General features: G+C 37.8%; 1 protein-coding gene and 1 long non-coding RNA gene across 3 annotated transcripts; both read right to left on the reverse strand.

Moving 5' to 3' along the window:
- Positions 1 to 483: 483 nt before the first annotated feature.
- On the reverse strand, positions 484 to 5,122 carry LOC138913930 (uncharacterized). Of its 2 annotated transcripts, none has more exons than XR_011419815.1 (3): positions 4,903 to 5,122; positions 4,141 to 4,276; positions 484 to 1,400 (listed from the first exon to the last, which is right to left on the reverse strand). It is a non-coding gene; the product is annotated as an uncharacterized lncRNA (long non-coding RNA). The 2 variants fall into 2 exon arrangements; XR_011419816.1 differs by lacking the exon at positions 484 to 1,400 and adding an exon at positions 2,709 to 2,844.
- Positions 5,123 to 6,156: 1,034 nt separating this feature from the next.
- On the reverse strand, positions 6,157 to 7,286 carry ac (achaete). The gene has a single exon (XM_017139942.3). The coding sequence runs from the start codon at positions 7,222 to 7,224 to the stop codon at positions 6,571 to 6,573; it is 654 nt and encodes a 217-aa protein (XP_016995431.2). The 5' UTR covers positions 7,225 to 7,286; the 3' UTR covers positions 6,157 to 6,570.
- Between the last annotated feature and the right edge of the window lie 6,301 nt (positions 7,287 to 13,587).

Genomic DNA, 13,587 nt, shown 5'->3' on the forward strand with positions numbered 1-13,587 from the left:
GCAAAACGGAATCAAGGGAAGAATCAGCGGAGGATGCTGCCTGCTTTAATAGATTCACACGCACGTCGATTTCGGATTTTGAGGATCTACTAGGGATCCGGGGAAGTTAGGGGAATATGGTCGACTGTTTACAGAACGGTGTGTATAAACCACTAGGTGAAAACGGGCAGGAACTGAAAAAAGTAAACAGATTAGCGAAAATATTCGGTGGGTCTTTTGATGGGAAAACTCGATGTGTATTTTGCCGAAATGAGAACCGTTTGATTTTAAAATCAATCGTTTTTTGTATATAAATAAAATATAAATAAATACAATATAAATAAATGTAACATAAATAAATATAACATAAATAAATATAACATAAATAAATAAATTTAACATAAATAATATGATATTATTATACAATTTTTTATGTTATTTTTTTAAGTTGCCCACCAATTTATATTCTTTAACACTTGGCGCTTATATATTCGGAACCTGCCTTTGAAGCCCCTGCAATTTGCAGTTGTTCGAGGGAAGTTGGGCAACTATTATTCATAATGGACATTCAATTGAGGGGCTACCCACTGACTTCCTCCGAAGGCGCTGTGTTCTGTCCCGTCTCCTGGCCAACTTGAAAGTGCCGAAGGATGTGGCTTCTGCTCCTGCCGCGTGTCACAGTGATGAGGAAACCTGGAAAATTCCCCCCACCTTCCTCCGGATCAATTAGGGCGCAACCTCTGAAGAGGCTTACAAACGCCTTACGCCCAATGTCCCTTTCAAAATCCGGACAGAGCCTTATGTAATTTGCGTTGACTACTTTTCATTATCATTGTTGTGTTCACAAAGGGATATGGGATTCCGTTTTCCTTTGGCCACGTGCAAAAGTAGAGAGAAAAAAAAGAAAAGGATGTGTTTGTTTTGTTTTTCCCTGCCCAATGCCAATCGGTTTCTCGGACATTCGCAGCACGCTGCGTTAGGAACAATTGTCCAACCGAAAATCATATGCATATCTGTATCTTGTTTTTGTTTTTCGTTCACTATCCGTTCCTGTCACACAATGTTGGCCAAAAAGACAGACTAACTGTCTCTGTTCATCACAGCTGGAGGCGAAAAATCCCGAAAACTGCCTTATGCAATGGGGCACTGGGCACTGGGCACTTGGCACTGGGCACTTTCAACTCATCTTCAACGGAAGGAGCTTCAAAGTAGCCGCGTCAAGATATTATATTTGTAACGTGACCTTCGAGGAGGAGTCTTCTGGCCCAGTAATGCAAGTCGTCTGTCACGGGCGCGGTCATAACATTTCATTGCCATAATTTCTTATGCAAATATCCTGTGGCAGCGTTGCGAATTTATTAATTACTCGCCAAATGCCCGCAACAAGTTGGCATTCCGGATGAAGTCGGTGATTCCTGTGGCTGCACAGGGAGAAAATGATTTTATTAGGAAAGAATCTTGCTAGACATAATGAAATATTAAAATATTTTAAAACAGTATTTTTATGACTTTTATGAAATGATAAAATATCAAGTTGATATGCTTGAATCATAAATTTGACATTAATCATGTCGGCTTTTTGTTGAAATGACACTTCTATATAATAAAATATTTCAAATATTTTTATTTGTAAAAAGTGCACCGAAAAATTATGGTTTCATAAAAATAGAATACAGAAATCCCTGTTCTTTATAGATTCCCTGAAATACGCTCATATTTTCTGCGAGTGCATTTGGCTACCGGTTAAGACGGGGCGCCGCTGAACATAGTGGTATCTTCCGAAAATCTCCAATCCACATCCAAAAAAAAATATATATATCCCTCGTCTGTCTGTGTGTGTATAATTAAAATGTTCAAAAAAGCGACAGTGTTCATTTTTTCATCATAAATTTCAAAAAGATTGCCATTTTGGCGCTGGACGCGCGCGTCTCCCATTTGAAGTAAACCGCGGCGGCAATGACAACGGAGTTCCGACGATTGAGGACCGGGGATTGGGGATCGGGAACCTCGGAACTCGGGGAACAGCGATGTGGACTGGACCACATTTAATTGGCATCGGCTGCAACCCGTTTTTGCTGTTTTGCAGTTTATATACCTATACCTTTTTTGTTGTTGTTGTACCTATATATTTTTTTAATTTTTTCTTGACTGCTGCCCGTGCTTTTTCTGTTTTTTTTCGAGTAATTTTCAAATCAAACCAAGGTCTCTTATCTCCACCTTCGAGAGTCGCTGCCTTTTTGGCATGCGCGTGCGCAGCGGCAATTTGATGAAATGCATATGAAATCAAAAGTGAATTTCGACGGCCGAGAGATCACTTATACATACAGCTGCGGCAGAAATAATAGTAATTTACGATGAAATTAAATTTATTTTTAAAGAATTTTAAAGGTACTAAAGTCTTCTGTGATTTTATTTATCTAAAATTTATTTATTTTATATTAATTATTTTACCAAATCTATTTAAATTATTTATTAATTTCCAATTAATAATAATGTAGTAGGTATATTTTCCTGAATTTAAAATTTTAAAATATTTTCACTTTGCTGTTCTATTATTTCACCCGCCAATGTTTATCTGTAAATCTTGGGGGGAAAAAAGGGAGAGAGTGCAGGGCGACTAATTAGCCCAGTCACGCAGTGAATGCAATCCGAATCCGAATGCATTTAAATATATAAGAGACTCGATTTCAACGGCGCAATGCCACGCGACTTCGTCTAGTCTCGCGGATCCTGGAATTCCCCGCCAGCAGTTGAATATGTTCGCAGCTCTTTTCTGATCCAATTAAATGTCATAAATTTCATTATAAAAGCCGTTCTGATGGTTTGCTGCACAGCCCCGGGACTTGAAAAAGCCATAGAATCCTCCTAGGAAAGATTAAAAAAAAATATATTTCTTTCAGAACAAAATAATATTTTTTAAGGGAATAAATGCCTAAAATCGAAATCGAAACCAAATTCATTTATATTTTTAACTTTGCTCAAAAGTTTCTCCAGCCCACCAGTGTCCCCAATTTATTTATTTTGTTTGCTCTGTGGCAATTAAAGAAAGCTGCTGCTCCCTGCACGAGTCTATAATTAAGGAAAGAACGCTTTTGATGATCACCGTGTGCCGCACTCAAGGTAATTAATTTAAATAATTTCGCAAAGTGAAAGCCCCGCGGTTGAATTAAGACATTTTGGCGTGGTAATTAAGGCATTTTTTTGGTGGCAGAAAGTTAATGAACGAAAGGAAGAGTCGTTACAACTATATTTGTTAAAAAATTTTACAATATTATAGAGTATAAAATATATTTATAAATTTATTTAACTAAAACTTTCTTCTTCGTAGTCAACAACAATTTTCCTATCCAAAATCATAATCCCCTTTGATAGTTTTATTGGACCCATTTGTGATCTTTTTCAATAATTTTTAATGGCCTTCAAATGATGACGCAACCCAGAATAATCCTCTTGAATCGATGCCCATTATGAATTACGTACTTTGCGAGGGACCAGAACGCATCATTATCATTTCAGCTGCATTGTCAAGTATAATCAGCTTAACTAATGAAAACTTCAGAATTCTTAATTCCTGATCCTTGAACGCAAACGCACGCAACATGATTCAGGATTCACAGGATCCCTTTTTGAAAAAAATCGAGTTTGGTGGGCGTTTTTAATTGTCGGGGCTGGGAAATTGAACATTTTTGTTGAGCGGGGGAAACTGGAAACCCGGGAAATTGTAACAATGACAAGTGCACCTTTGTGTAGAAAATGGAGGAGCGGTTTAGTTCAGTTCAGTTCGGTCGGTCAGGTTCTTTATTGTATTCCACTTTGTCGCTGCACTTGTTTTTCGCAAGAAGTTACATAACATCATAATTACGTGGACAATTGTGTGCACGCGACGGTATTGTCGGCTTTTCGTTTTTTATCTTGGGTCTAACGCCCAGTTTTAGATATCCTATATAGAAATATATATCGGTGCGAATATCTCTAATTGCGATGCGGTGAAATCTCTAGCACTCATTTTAAGATCGAGGAGCAAGATTCTTCCCCTTTTCCGATTTTTTTTTTTGCTGTGGAGAAATCTTGGAAAGATGTCAGGGCCGAACATAAATTACATTATTCTTTGTCAACATTTGTGAGTCAAAAAGTCGCGTTCATGTTAAACAAATAACTCACTTGTTGCTCCCTGGAAGTTATTTACGAGACATCAGTCAGCATCAGACGGTGTCTGGGGAACCAGGGTTGTGTTGTAATCAGAGCATTCTTAATAAATCATAAATTTATTCGCCCAGCGTTGCATGTAAAGAGTGCCCTGCATTGAACACATGAAAAAATAAAGAAAACGCCAGAAAGAATGAGATTTTCTAAAGGTTTCGACTAAGAGATATCCTCTCGTTTTTTGGGCTTATGAAAAAATATGTTTATAAGTGAAATATTATTGGGAAATTCTTCTATTTAAATTTATGATTTAAACATATCAACTTGATATTAGTACTTTTTGAACCAATATTGTAAAATAAGATAAACATAATCTTTATTCATATCAAAATGAAATGAATAAATTGATCTTTAAAAAATATAAAATTGACCAGCACATATCAATTTGATCTTTTGTCAATTCTTTTTCTGTGCACTTCCAATATATCCTTTTCCCACCCAACTAAGGGGTATGCATACCCAAACCCCAAAGGGGTTTTCAAGCGGCCCCGGGGCGATCTGGAGCGATCTGCTACATATTTCTGCATATATTTCTGGGATCGATCCCCTTTTCGGGGCCATGTCAAACGTATTATTAACTTCACACAAAAAGCGTTCGATTTTGCACCGTTTGCTGTCGCCGAGACATTGTGTCGTATGTCGTATGTCGCCCATTGAGACCGCCAATGGAGGAAATCGACAACATAACACAACCAACCAACCAAGCAACCCCCCTTTAACCTTTTCCCTTTTTTTCGAACCCAAAGAGACGACGACGGGGTCTTGAAATCACCATCTCCCTCGCTGGGAGAATCCTTCCTCGGTTTTGTTGCTGTTTTATTTTTGTTCTTTTTCCTTGACTTTAGTGCACAAGCCGTTTCATATAGTATGCAATGCAAAAACAGGAAAAACGCCGGAAATAATAATTCGATAAATGCGCCATGAAGAGAGCTGAGGAGCTGTGGGCCCCAGAACCGTTCGATTCTTCGCACCAAAGTTGCCCCCAGAACAGAGTGCGAAATTGAAGGTAATTTAAGTTTGGAGTTTAAGATATAAAGTGTAAATATGTTGTAAAATATAAACTGTGGAGCTATAAAATGGGTAGATAATGACAATAAAATATATCAACGTTAAACCAAATTGTATGCAATAATTAATAACCATAATTATATTTAATACATTTTAATATTTATATTGATAAATTTATATTTTTTGTTTCTGTGCAGGGCCGTTCGAATTCACTGCTCTTCTTTTGCTCCGCATAACGAATCGATTGGCATATGGAATCTTGTTCGAAACGGGAGATCAGTTATATAGCTTCGACTTCCTCCAGTTCCGAAGTGACGGAAGTGCAAACCCCCCAATATTTATTCATTGATCTATCAATAAGGTCCAGTTTGCAGGACAGGAAATGCGCGTGGGATGTAGAAAAAAACATATAGTAGGTATGAGAAAAGAATCCCATAGGAAAATCTCCATGGACAAGTTCAATGACGTTTGGCATTTGCCTTGCTTTATTTATATGTACATATGCGGCCTATGTGAATTTTATCTGTGGCAACTTCATCGCGCGACAGCTTCCGTTGCGAAAAGACCCCAGCGGATTCCTCTTTTTGTCGGGGGCGATCTCTGAACAATTGCCGACCTGTGTTTCTGCCTCTGGTTCGCGCTGCATTGCTGGAATAACTCAAAATTAGTCCAACAATCGATCGATCGATCGCTTGGGAATTGTCGGAACTCGGTCTCTGATTAACTTTTGCTCTGACCATATGCAAAAATGCAGCAAGTAAATTACCAGGCTTCTTTTTTCAACCAACTTAATCCAGCTTTTTTTTTTATTTAGTTATTTATGCAAAGTGGCCTTTTCGATCCACAAGTCCTGACAAATTGTTTGGATAATTTCCTGTCGATCGGTGATCTTGCAAATACGTAACGGTAACGTTTCAGTTACATTTTTGGTTATTTTTGGTAGTAAAATATTTTTTTGCAGGTGAATAACTGAAATTTTGAGAGAAAACAAGATAAATAAAACAGAAAAGAACATTTGTAAAAATCTTTAAAGTATCAGAAATTTAAGATGATTTAATTTTTCATCCCCAAACCCAAACCATTTTCCACATAAAATAAACTCATTAAAAAATTTCATTGTAATAAAATATCAGTTTAATGTCCTCCATGTTTGTTTTAAAAAAAAGAGATTCTTAAGTATAAATTGTCTTCCATTTTTCTACAAGCTAAGACTTATAAACTATATAAAAACTTAACAACTAATTTGTACAGGAAAAAAAAAGGTGGTTCGTTTTGGGTTACATAAATACTTTGTGGCTGAGGTAATACTTTTGTTGGCCAATCAATGGTTCGTTGTGTGTGTGCGACTAGCAATTGCAGGAGATTTTCGAAGGGATTTCCCTACAGATCATCCTGCCACAGGGAAATATAGTCGAGGATGTCCTCGTCTTCGGCGCCCGAACTGCAGGAATTGTTGCGGTAGTCTTCATAGCTGTTTTCCAGCTTGGGAACAACATGCGACGAAGGTGTTGCTGCCGTAATCGTCGATGTTGCTGGTGTGTAATAGGAGTTGCTGCTGCTGTTGCTGTTGCAGGAACTCACGCTGCCAGTGGGCGATTGCAACTGCAACTGTTGTTGCCAGGCGTAAAAGTGTTGCTGCTGTTGCTGTTGAAGTTGCTCATGTTGCTGCTGCTGGTGGAATTGCATATGTTGCTGCTGCAACTGCAACTGTTGCTGCTGCTGCTTCTGCTGATCGGTTTCATCAATGACTTTCTGCAATCGGCGTATATACTCAACGGCCATTTTCAGTGTGCTGACTTTGCTCAATTTTTTATTGGCACCTGGGCCGATTCCACGACGACCATTGCTCAGATCGGCAATCACGGCGACGGGAATGTGTTGCCGCAGTTGGCTGAAGCCATTGTTGACCTGCTTGACGCGATTGCGTTCCCGGGCATTCCGCCGGATGACTGAGGGCCCAGTGGTGACCGGGGATGATGATGAAGACTCCTCATCGTCGTAGAAAAAGGACTGATTCTCGCTGCCCAGAGCCATTTTTCGTTTGTATTATAGAATTTCGAATGTAGTTGAAGATATACAAGATGATCTCTTCTTGAGCGCTGGCTCCGTTCTGATGCCCTTCCCCGTTCCGTTCGGGCTATTTATAGGGGTTCCAGGGCCTAGGGATCTCACCTGCGTTATTATCATCTACCTGCCCCTCGAACGAAAAAAGGTGCAACAGCATCATCACTCAAGGATCGAAGTCAAAGTCTCTTGAGTGGAGTATTTTTCTTTGATTTTCTCTTTCTCTTCTCTCTGCAAATTGCAGCTGCCTTTTGCTCAATCGAGTGTTCCCTGCTTTTTCGAGCTGGGAACAGAGTTTCTTCTGTCCGACAAACTGAGTGTTTTTACCCATTTTCAGCTGCCTGTGTCGTCGGTCGCGTCTGCGCAGCAAAACTTAAAACCTGGCTCTGTCGCGTGCCGGCTGCCAACCGGTTTAACTAAAAAAAAAATTAAAAGCAAAACGATGCAGACTTGAGATCCCAGTAGACAAGAAGCAACCCCTTTGAAAAAAGGAGCTCCAGATCCTAATGAAAGTGGCGAGCCAGCTTTTATGACTCTAATAGTTGAGCCACAATAAATCAGGGGGTCTAAACAAATACTTGACTGTGAAGTATTACGTTTATTCATTGATTTAAGGCAGGAAAAGACTGTATAAAATAAAAAATTTAGAATTAAGAAAGAAGGAGATATATAAAATATCAATTAAAGAAATCATAAACAAAATTTATATATTCTTATGTTAAAAAATTAAATTAGTGAAAAGCTAAATATTTATTTATAAAAAAAATTGGCCAAAAATCAGTTTGATATGTGCTACTCAGTTATTCATATCATTTTGATATGAATAAAGATTATGTTTATCCTTTTTTACATTATTTGTTGAAAAAATACTAAGCCTGGTATTTTATATGATGAAGTTTTAAATTTGTAAAAAAAAAGGAGGAACATTTCAAACTCCTTTGTCCTCACCGATGACCTTCTGATCTCCGCAGTCATTTGGCAATCATTGAAAATTAGACCTTGGGCTGCTGGAATCCAAAAGTTTTATGATGATCCTCCAAGGCCGCCGCCGACTCGTCAACACCTCAAAGGGTGATCCATTCGATCGCATAGATCCTATACATATTCTGCCCAGAAACCTGATCAGCCAGAGGCACTTTTCTATTAACACTCCTAATGCCCCGGGGTCCTTTATGTCCATCGTAGCAGTTGGAGTTCCTCTCTCTCTCTCTCTCTCTCTCGGTTCTCGATTCTCGGTTCTGAAAGTCAAAAGCATTTCGAAAGCATTTAGGATAGGAAATTCCATTGTCCGAATCGATCGACGCCGCTGGAGGATTTTTGGTTGCACGCTAGGAAACCGTGCCGAAATAGATTTGAATTGGCATTTTCTGCTGAGGCGCACGCTGGGCCTCGTTTAACACTTCGTTGCTGCAGCCGCGGGAGAGTGCATGGCATTGCGTTTGGAAAGGACATCTGAGGATGGGACATTCGAGGACATCTGAGCATAGAAAACAGGTCGCCGGGCATCCCCGATTTTCAACCAGATGGCCAAAGGCCGAAAGAATCGATCATATCCGGTCGGTCATTCAAAATTCATGTTGATGCAATACAAATTCGCCGTGGCTCGTTGATAAAAGGGAAAACTCTGTTATGGTTTGGATTGGGACTCTGCAGCTTTTAAAAATATTTTACAAAAATGGAATGGATTTTCCAGGTATTTTAAAATGTTTACATAAAATTCATGAGCACAATAAATACAAAAATTCTTGTACTGAAAAACAAGGGAAATTTATTTTCAGATATTTTAAAATATTATATTTAACTCAAATCCGTACACCTAAATAATAAGAAATGTATTTGATTTAAATTAAAATTGTTTTACTTGAAAAAAAGGAAATTTTGATTATTCTGTTTTTTGTTAATATTATAAAATTTATTTGATTTTACTAAATAAAATATTTGAAATGTTTAATGTTTGTGTTTTCTTGCAATTGTATTTATATAGAATTTCCAATGATATATATAGCATCAAAACTCAAAACTCGTATGTAAATGATTTTAAAACTCCGAAAGTCCCAGTTTGTTTAGGTATATTTTGCTTAACTGTTTTGTATATACATATATATGCATTTCGGCCCGCAGCTTCATGCAGATATATTTTGTTCGAGGATCGGCGATCGGCAGCATGAGGCGCTATCATTATCTGACACAAAAATTTAATATAAATTATGTTGACATGTTGGCTTAAATATGTATGTATATGTCGTGTGGCTTTTGCCTTTTGCCTTTGGCTCTTGCTTCTTTTTGATCGCTGATCGGCTGCTGCTGCTTTGCTTACGATCATAATTGAACTCCAAAATGAATCGAGGATCGTCGTCTGCTTTTCTGTCTTGGGGCCGACTAACTAGTTCAATAATTGCTAGTAAGACACGGCGACAGCAAAACGAAACGAAAAAACCTGGGGGATAAAAATCGAAGAGGGGCAAAGGAAAAAGGCTCTGCATATATGGCATATCCAGGCGAATGAAGATGAAGTCGTCATTAATATCGACTCGGCCTGTCAATAACTTGACATCGCATCATTTTTTCCACACTTCTCCAAAGCGGCACCCTTTTGGCACAGTGGAGCCTCGATTAAGGGACAGCAGCAGCGCGCAGCTACCGTAGCATTTTTTCAATACAAGGTCAGTTTATTGTCATTACTTGTGGAATTGTGTCATTTTTGGGTGCGAGAAAACGCTGCTTCACGATTCACTTGGGGTTTCATTTTGATTAAAGAGCGGTGTCGATTTAAGGGGATTTCTTGTTTAATTGGTGATCGGATATTAAGCCTCTACTATATTATAAAGTATTAAAATGTATACACAAAAAAAGTATTGACAAAAAATCATATTGATATGTGCTAGTCAATTTTATATTTTTTAAAGATCAAGTTATTCATATCATTTTGATATGAATAGAGATTATGTTTATCTTTTTTTACATTATTTGTTTAAAAAAACTAGATTGGGTATATTATGAAATATGATAAAATATCTTTTTGCTATGTATGCATCATAAATTTGACATATACAATATCGGCTTTTTATTGCTATGAAATAATATTACTTTTTTAAGAAATCACTGGGTTTAATTCTCCAAATCCATATTTGATGATCTCTTGTTAAAGTTTTTGTAACTCTGTGATATCTTTAAACAAAAAAACAAGATTTGGAATCTTTTTTGTCTTGCCTTGGAGCCTAGAAATCATTGAATCTTATTCCTGATGCTGATCAAATCAAAAGTCAACTGTCAATTGTTCATGGCCATCAAATTGCCGCCTGATCACCGATCGCTGGGCGATGAAAGGACGAAAGCCGCTGTCGATTTCGATGCCCATTCTACTCCCACTCCAGATATACCAGAGATATATATATATTTGATTTATGGGAACAATGCGAATATGTCAACGAATCGGTGCGACATCTAAGGTGAGCTTTTTGACGCCGCCAATTCTATTTGGCCAAGATATATCGCCAACTGGCAATGATATTTATGGCCAGGAGCAGAAGGCAAGCAGAGCAGCGCTCCTTCAGAAATCCAGATATCCGACCAAGAAGAAGGATGGCGATTTTTGATTAATTGTAATGCGAGAACTTTGATTAATTGCGGGCGGCAAGCGGCCCCAACATAACAATTTGTTTTGGCATTGCATTAAATCAGCCAAGAGGCCAAAGGAAAGGATCGATGGGTTGAGGGGGGTTTTCGGTTGGTTTGCAGGCATCATCACGGCGTGAGATTGTAAGGCCAACACCTCGATAGCCTTTGCTGCCGTATTTATGAGTTGGCTCGAAATTTATGAATGGTCCACGGCGTTGGCCTCGACCTGAAACACTGAGGGAAAAATAATATAAACTAAAATATTGGATACTTTTTTAACATAACAGTAGAATGTAATTTAAATATTTAAAAAAAATTGTTTGTTATAAGTATTGTTTCAAAACTAAACGACAAGATTTAGTGTTTCTTTAATTAAATCCAAAAAATGCACACATGGATTTATACAGATCTTTTAAAAACTATTGTATAAATAAAATTTTTCATGTGAAAATATATTTTTTCTTCTAAATACTATAAAATATCTATATGTTCTAAAATTATTTTTTTTAATTGTAGTTTAATAGTAGTAAATAAATAGAGTTATAAACATTTTTCCTTGTGCATTCGCTCTTCTTCTTCGTCTTTCATCTGCTGGCAATTGCAATTATGCAAAAAGTTGTCAAATACGGGAGGCATGGGGCGTGGCACAGCATGACTATCAACAAAATACAATCAGCAACAACAAGAGGAGCCGAAAATATTGCCGAAAAAAAGGGCGAAAAATTGTACCAGTTTCTGTATTTTCCGGCAGGGCTCTCAGCAATTTACATGTCTCATGGAATCAAGAGCGCTCCGCATTCACCTTACCGTACCGCCCAACAAAACCAATCAACGCGTCTGTCAAAGCCGAAATAAAAAATAAACAAAAAAAAAAAAAATGTATAAAAAAGAGGCAACTTGGAAGCGGTTGCTTATCGGTAGCCGTGCTGAAATCAGCTTCTGGCACTCACGATCAGCAGAAAACCCGCCAGTCGACAGTGGACACAGTGGAACCCCTCCCCAACCACCGCGGTAATACAGGTGACCAAGTGCACCTTCAACTGGAGATCGACCCTTTAGCGATCCGTGCTCGTTGCTCCTGTCACAATTACAACAGCAAGTGCAGCGGACTAATGACAACCACGGTGGCAGTTGCCCTCGCACAGTGGGACAAAATATTTAAAAAAATACTCTAAATATTTGCATATCAGTTTGATATTATAAATCCATGTATCATCTTAATAGCTACCTAGATAATGCCTTTAAAAACTAAGATCATTGTTTCTACATTATCTAATCATTAAAATAAAATGACTCTTATATGTTTGAAAAATGTATGTATGTTTGCATATTATATTATATTTGCATATCAGTTTGATATTATAATGTCATAAAAAAGATATCAATCATCTTAATATCTACACTGATAATACATTTTAATAGTAAGATTATTGGGTATTAATAAATATTATTTCTACATTATCTAATTATCATCTTATATGTTCTAAAAATGTGTGTATAGAAATTTTAAAATGGTATTATTTATATATTTTTCTAAAATGTAATAATCTTGCTTTATATTTTCGCCCAGCGGAACAATATTTAAATAATTTTTGTGTTTTTCATATACATAAACCACTGTGCAAGTTGACATGGAAACCTGATATTGCACACACGCGCCTCGTGGCCCGAGCCTTAAGTTGAGGTCTTGAGGTCTGGAGATGAGATGGGATGGGATGGGATTGGTACTGAATACTGGGCATTGAGCACTGGTTACTGGATACTGGATAGTGGATATACTGGGGATCGGGAGTCTGTCGTCGAGACTCGAGCCTCGCGACTCGAGACTCTTTTTTACCTTTTGGCGTGCGCGTGCAGTGCAATTAACTTTTGTAGTAAGTCAGCCGGGGCAACACTTGACATTGACTTGGCTGGAAAAACAGGGGTGGAGATCGGGGATCGGGATCCAAAAGCGTGGACTTGGGGCGACAATTTCACCTGTTGCCTTTTGCCGCTGACACAGTAACTTATATTATTTGCATGCCTCGAACTGGTTTATATAGGTAGGTATATGAAAAAAAAAACGATGAATATGGCGGAGACTGCCACGTGCAAAAAAAGAAGGAATGTAGATAATGGTCTAGTTTAATATTTTTTAGCAGAGGGCGTGGACAATTAGGGTCAGAGATCAGGGGTCATTTCCAGAGGTCGCATGCTGTGAACTGGACATGGGATTATAGTGAGCTACATATATCGGTAGGAGTGAATTTAGGGAGGCGTTCACCCATGTCGACCAATTTAATGTGGGTCACTCTTGTGACCCAGAGCCAATTACAAATGTTCTCCCAATTGCCAGGTTATTTATTCTCTCTCAGCACATCATTAGTTCATTCTGATGGGCTGCAATTAATATTGCTTTCTCTGGAAAAAGGATCGGGATAATTTTGCAGACCAAAATTGCAAATAATTAAAATTCATGTATACATAGATGCGTATTTTTAATTTGAGAATCAGTCCAAAACACAGAAAATAATAGTCTGAATATGGAGAGTCATACACCGATGAACTCGTAATAATTCCCATTCGATTGGCATTGAAATTGAAAAAACCATAAAAAAAGGACTATTTTCGTCGAAAATTCGAATCCATATTTTTAACTCTAAAACATCATTTTTTTTTGGTTGTAACAATGGAAATAATGATCCAAATATGAAGTGTTATACCTCGATGAGCTCG

This window comes from Drosophila takahashii, chromosome X (genome assembly GCF_030179915.1).
Source record: "Drosophila takahashii strain IR98-3 E-12201 chromosome X, DtakHiC1v2, whole genome shotgun sequence".
NCBI lineage: Eukaryota > Metazoa > Arthropoda > Insecta > Diptera > Drosophilidae > Drosophila > Drosophila takahashii.

Excerpts from the sequence above, each read along its gene's own strand:
- ac (XM_017139942.3), bottom strand. The coding sequence starts at position 7,224 with ATGGCTCTGGGCAGCGAGAATCAGTCCTTTTTCTACGACGATGAGGAG.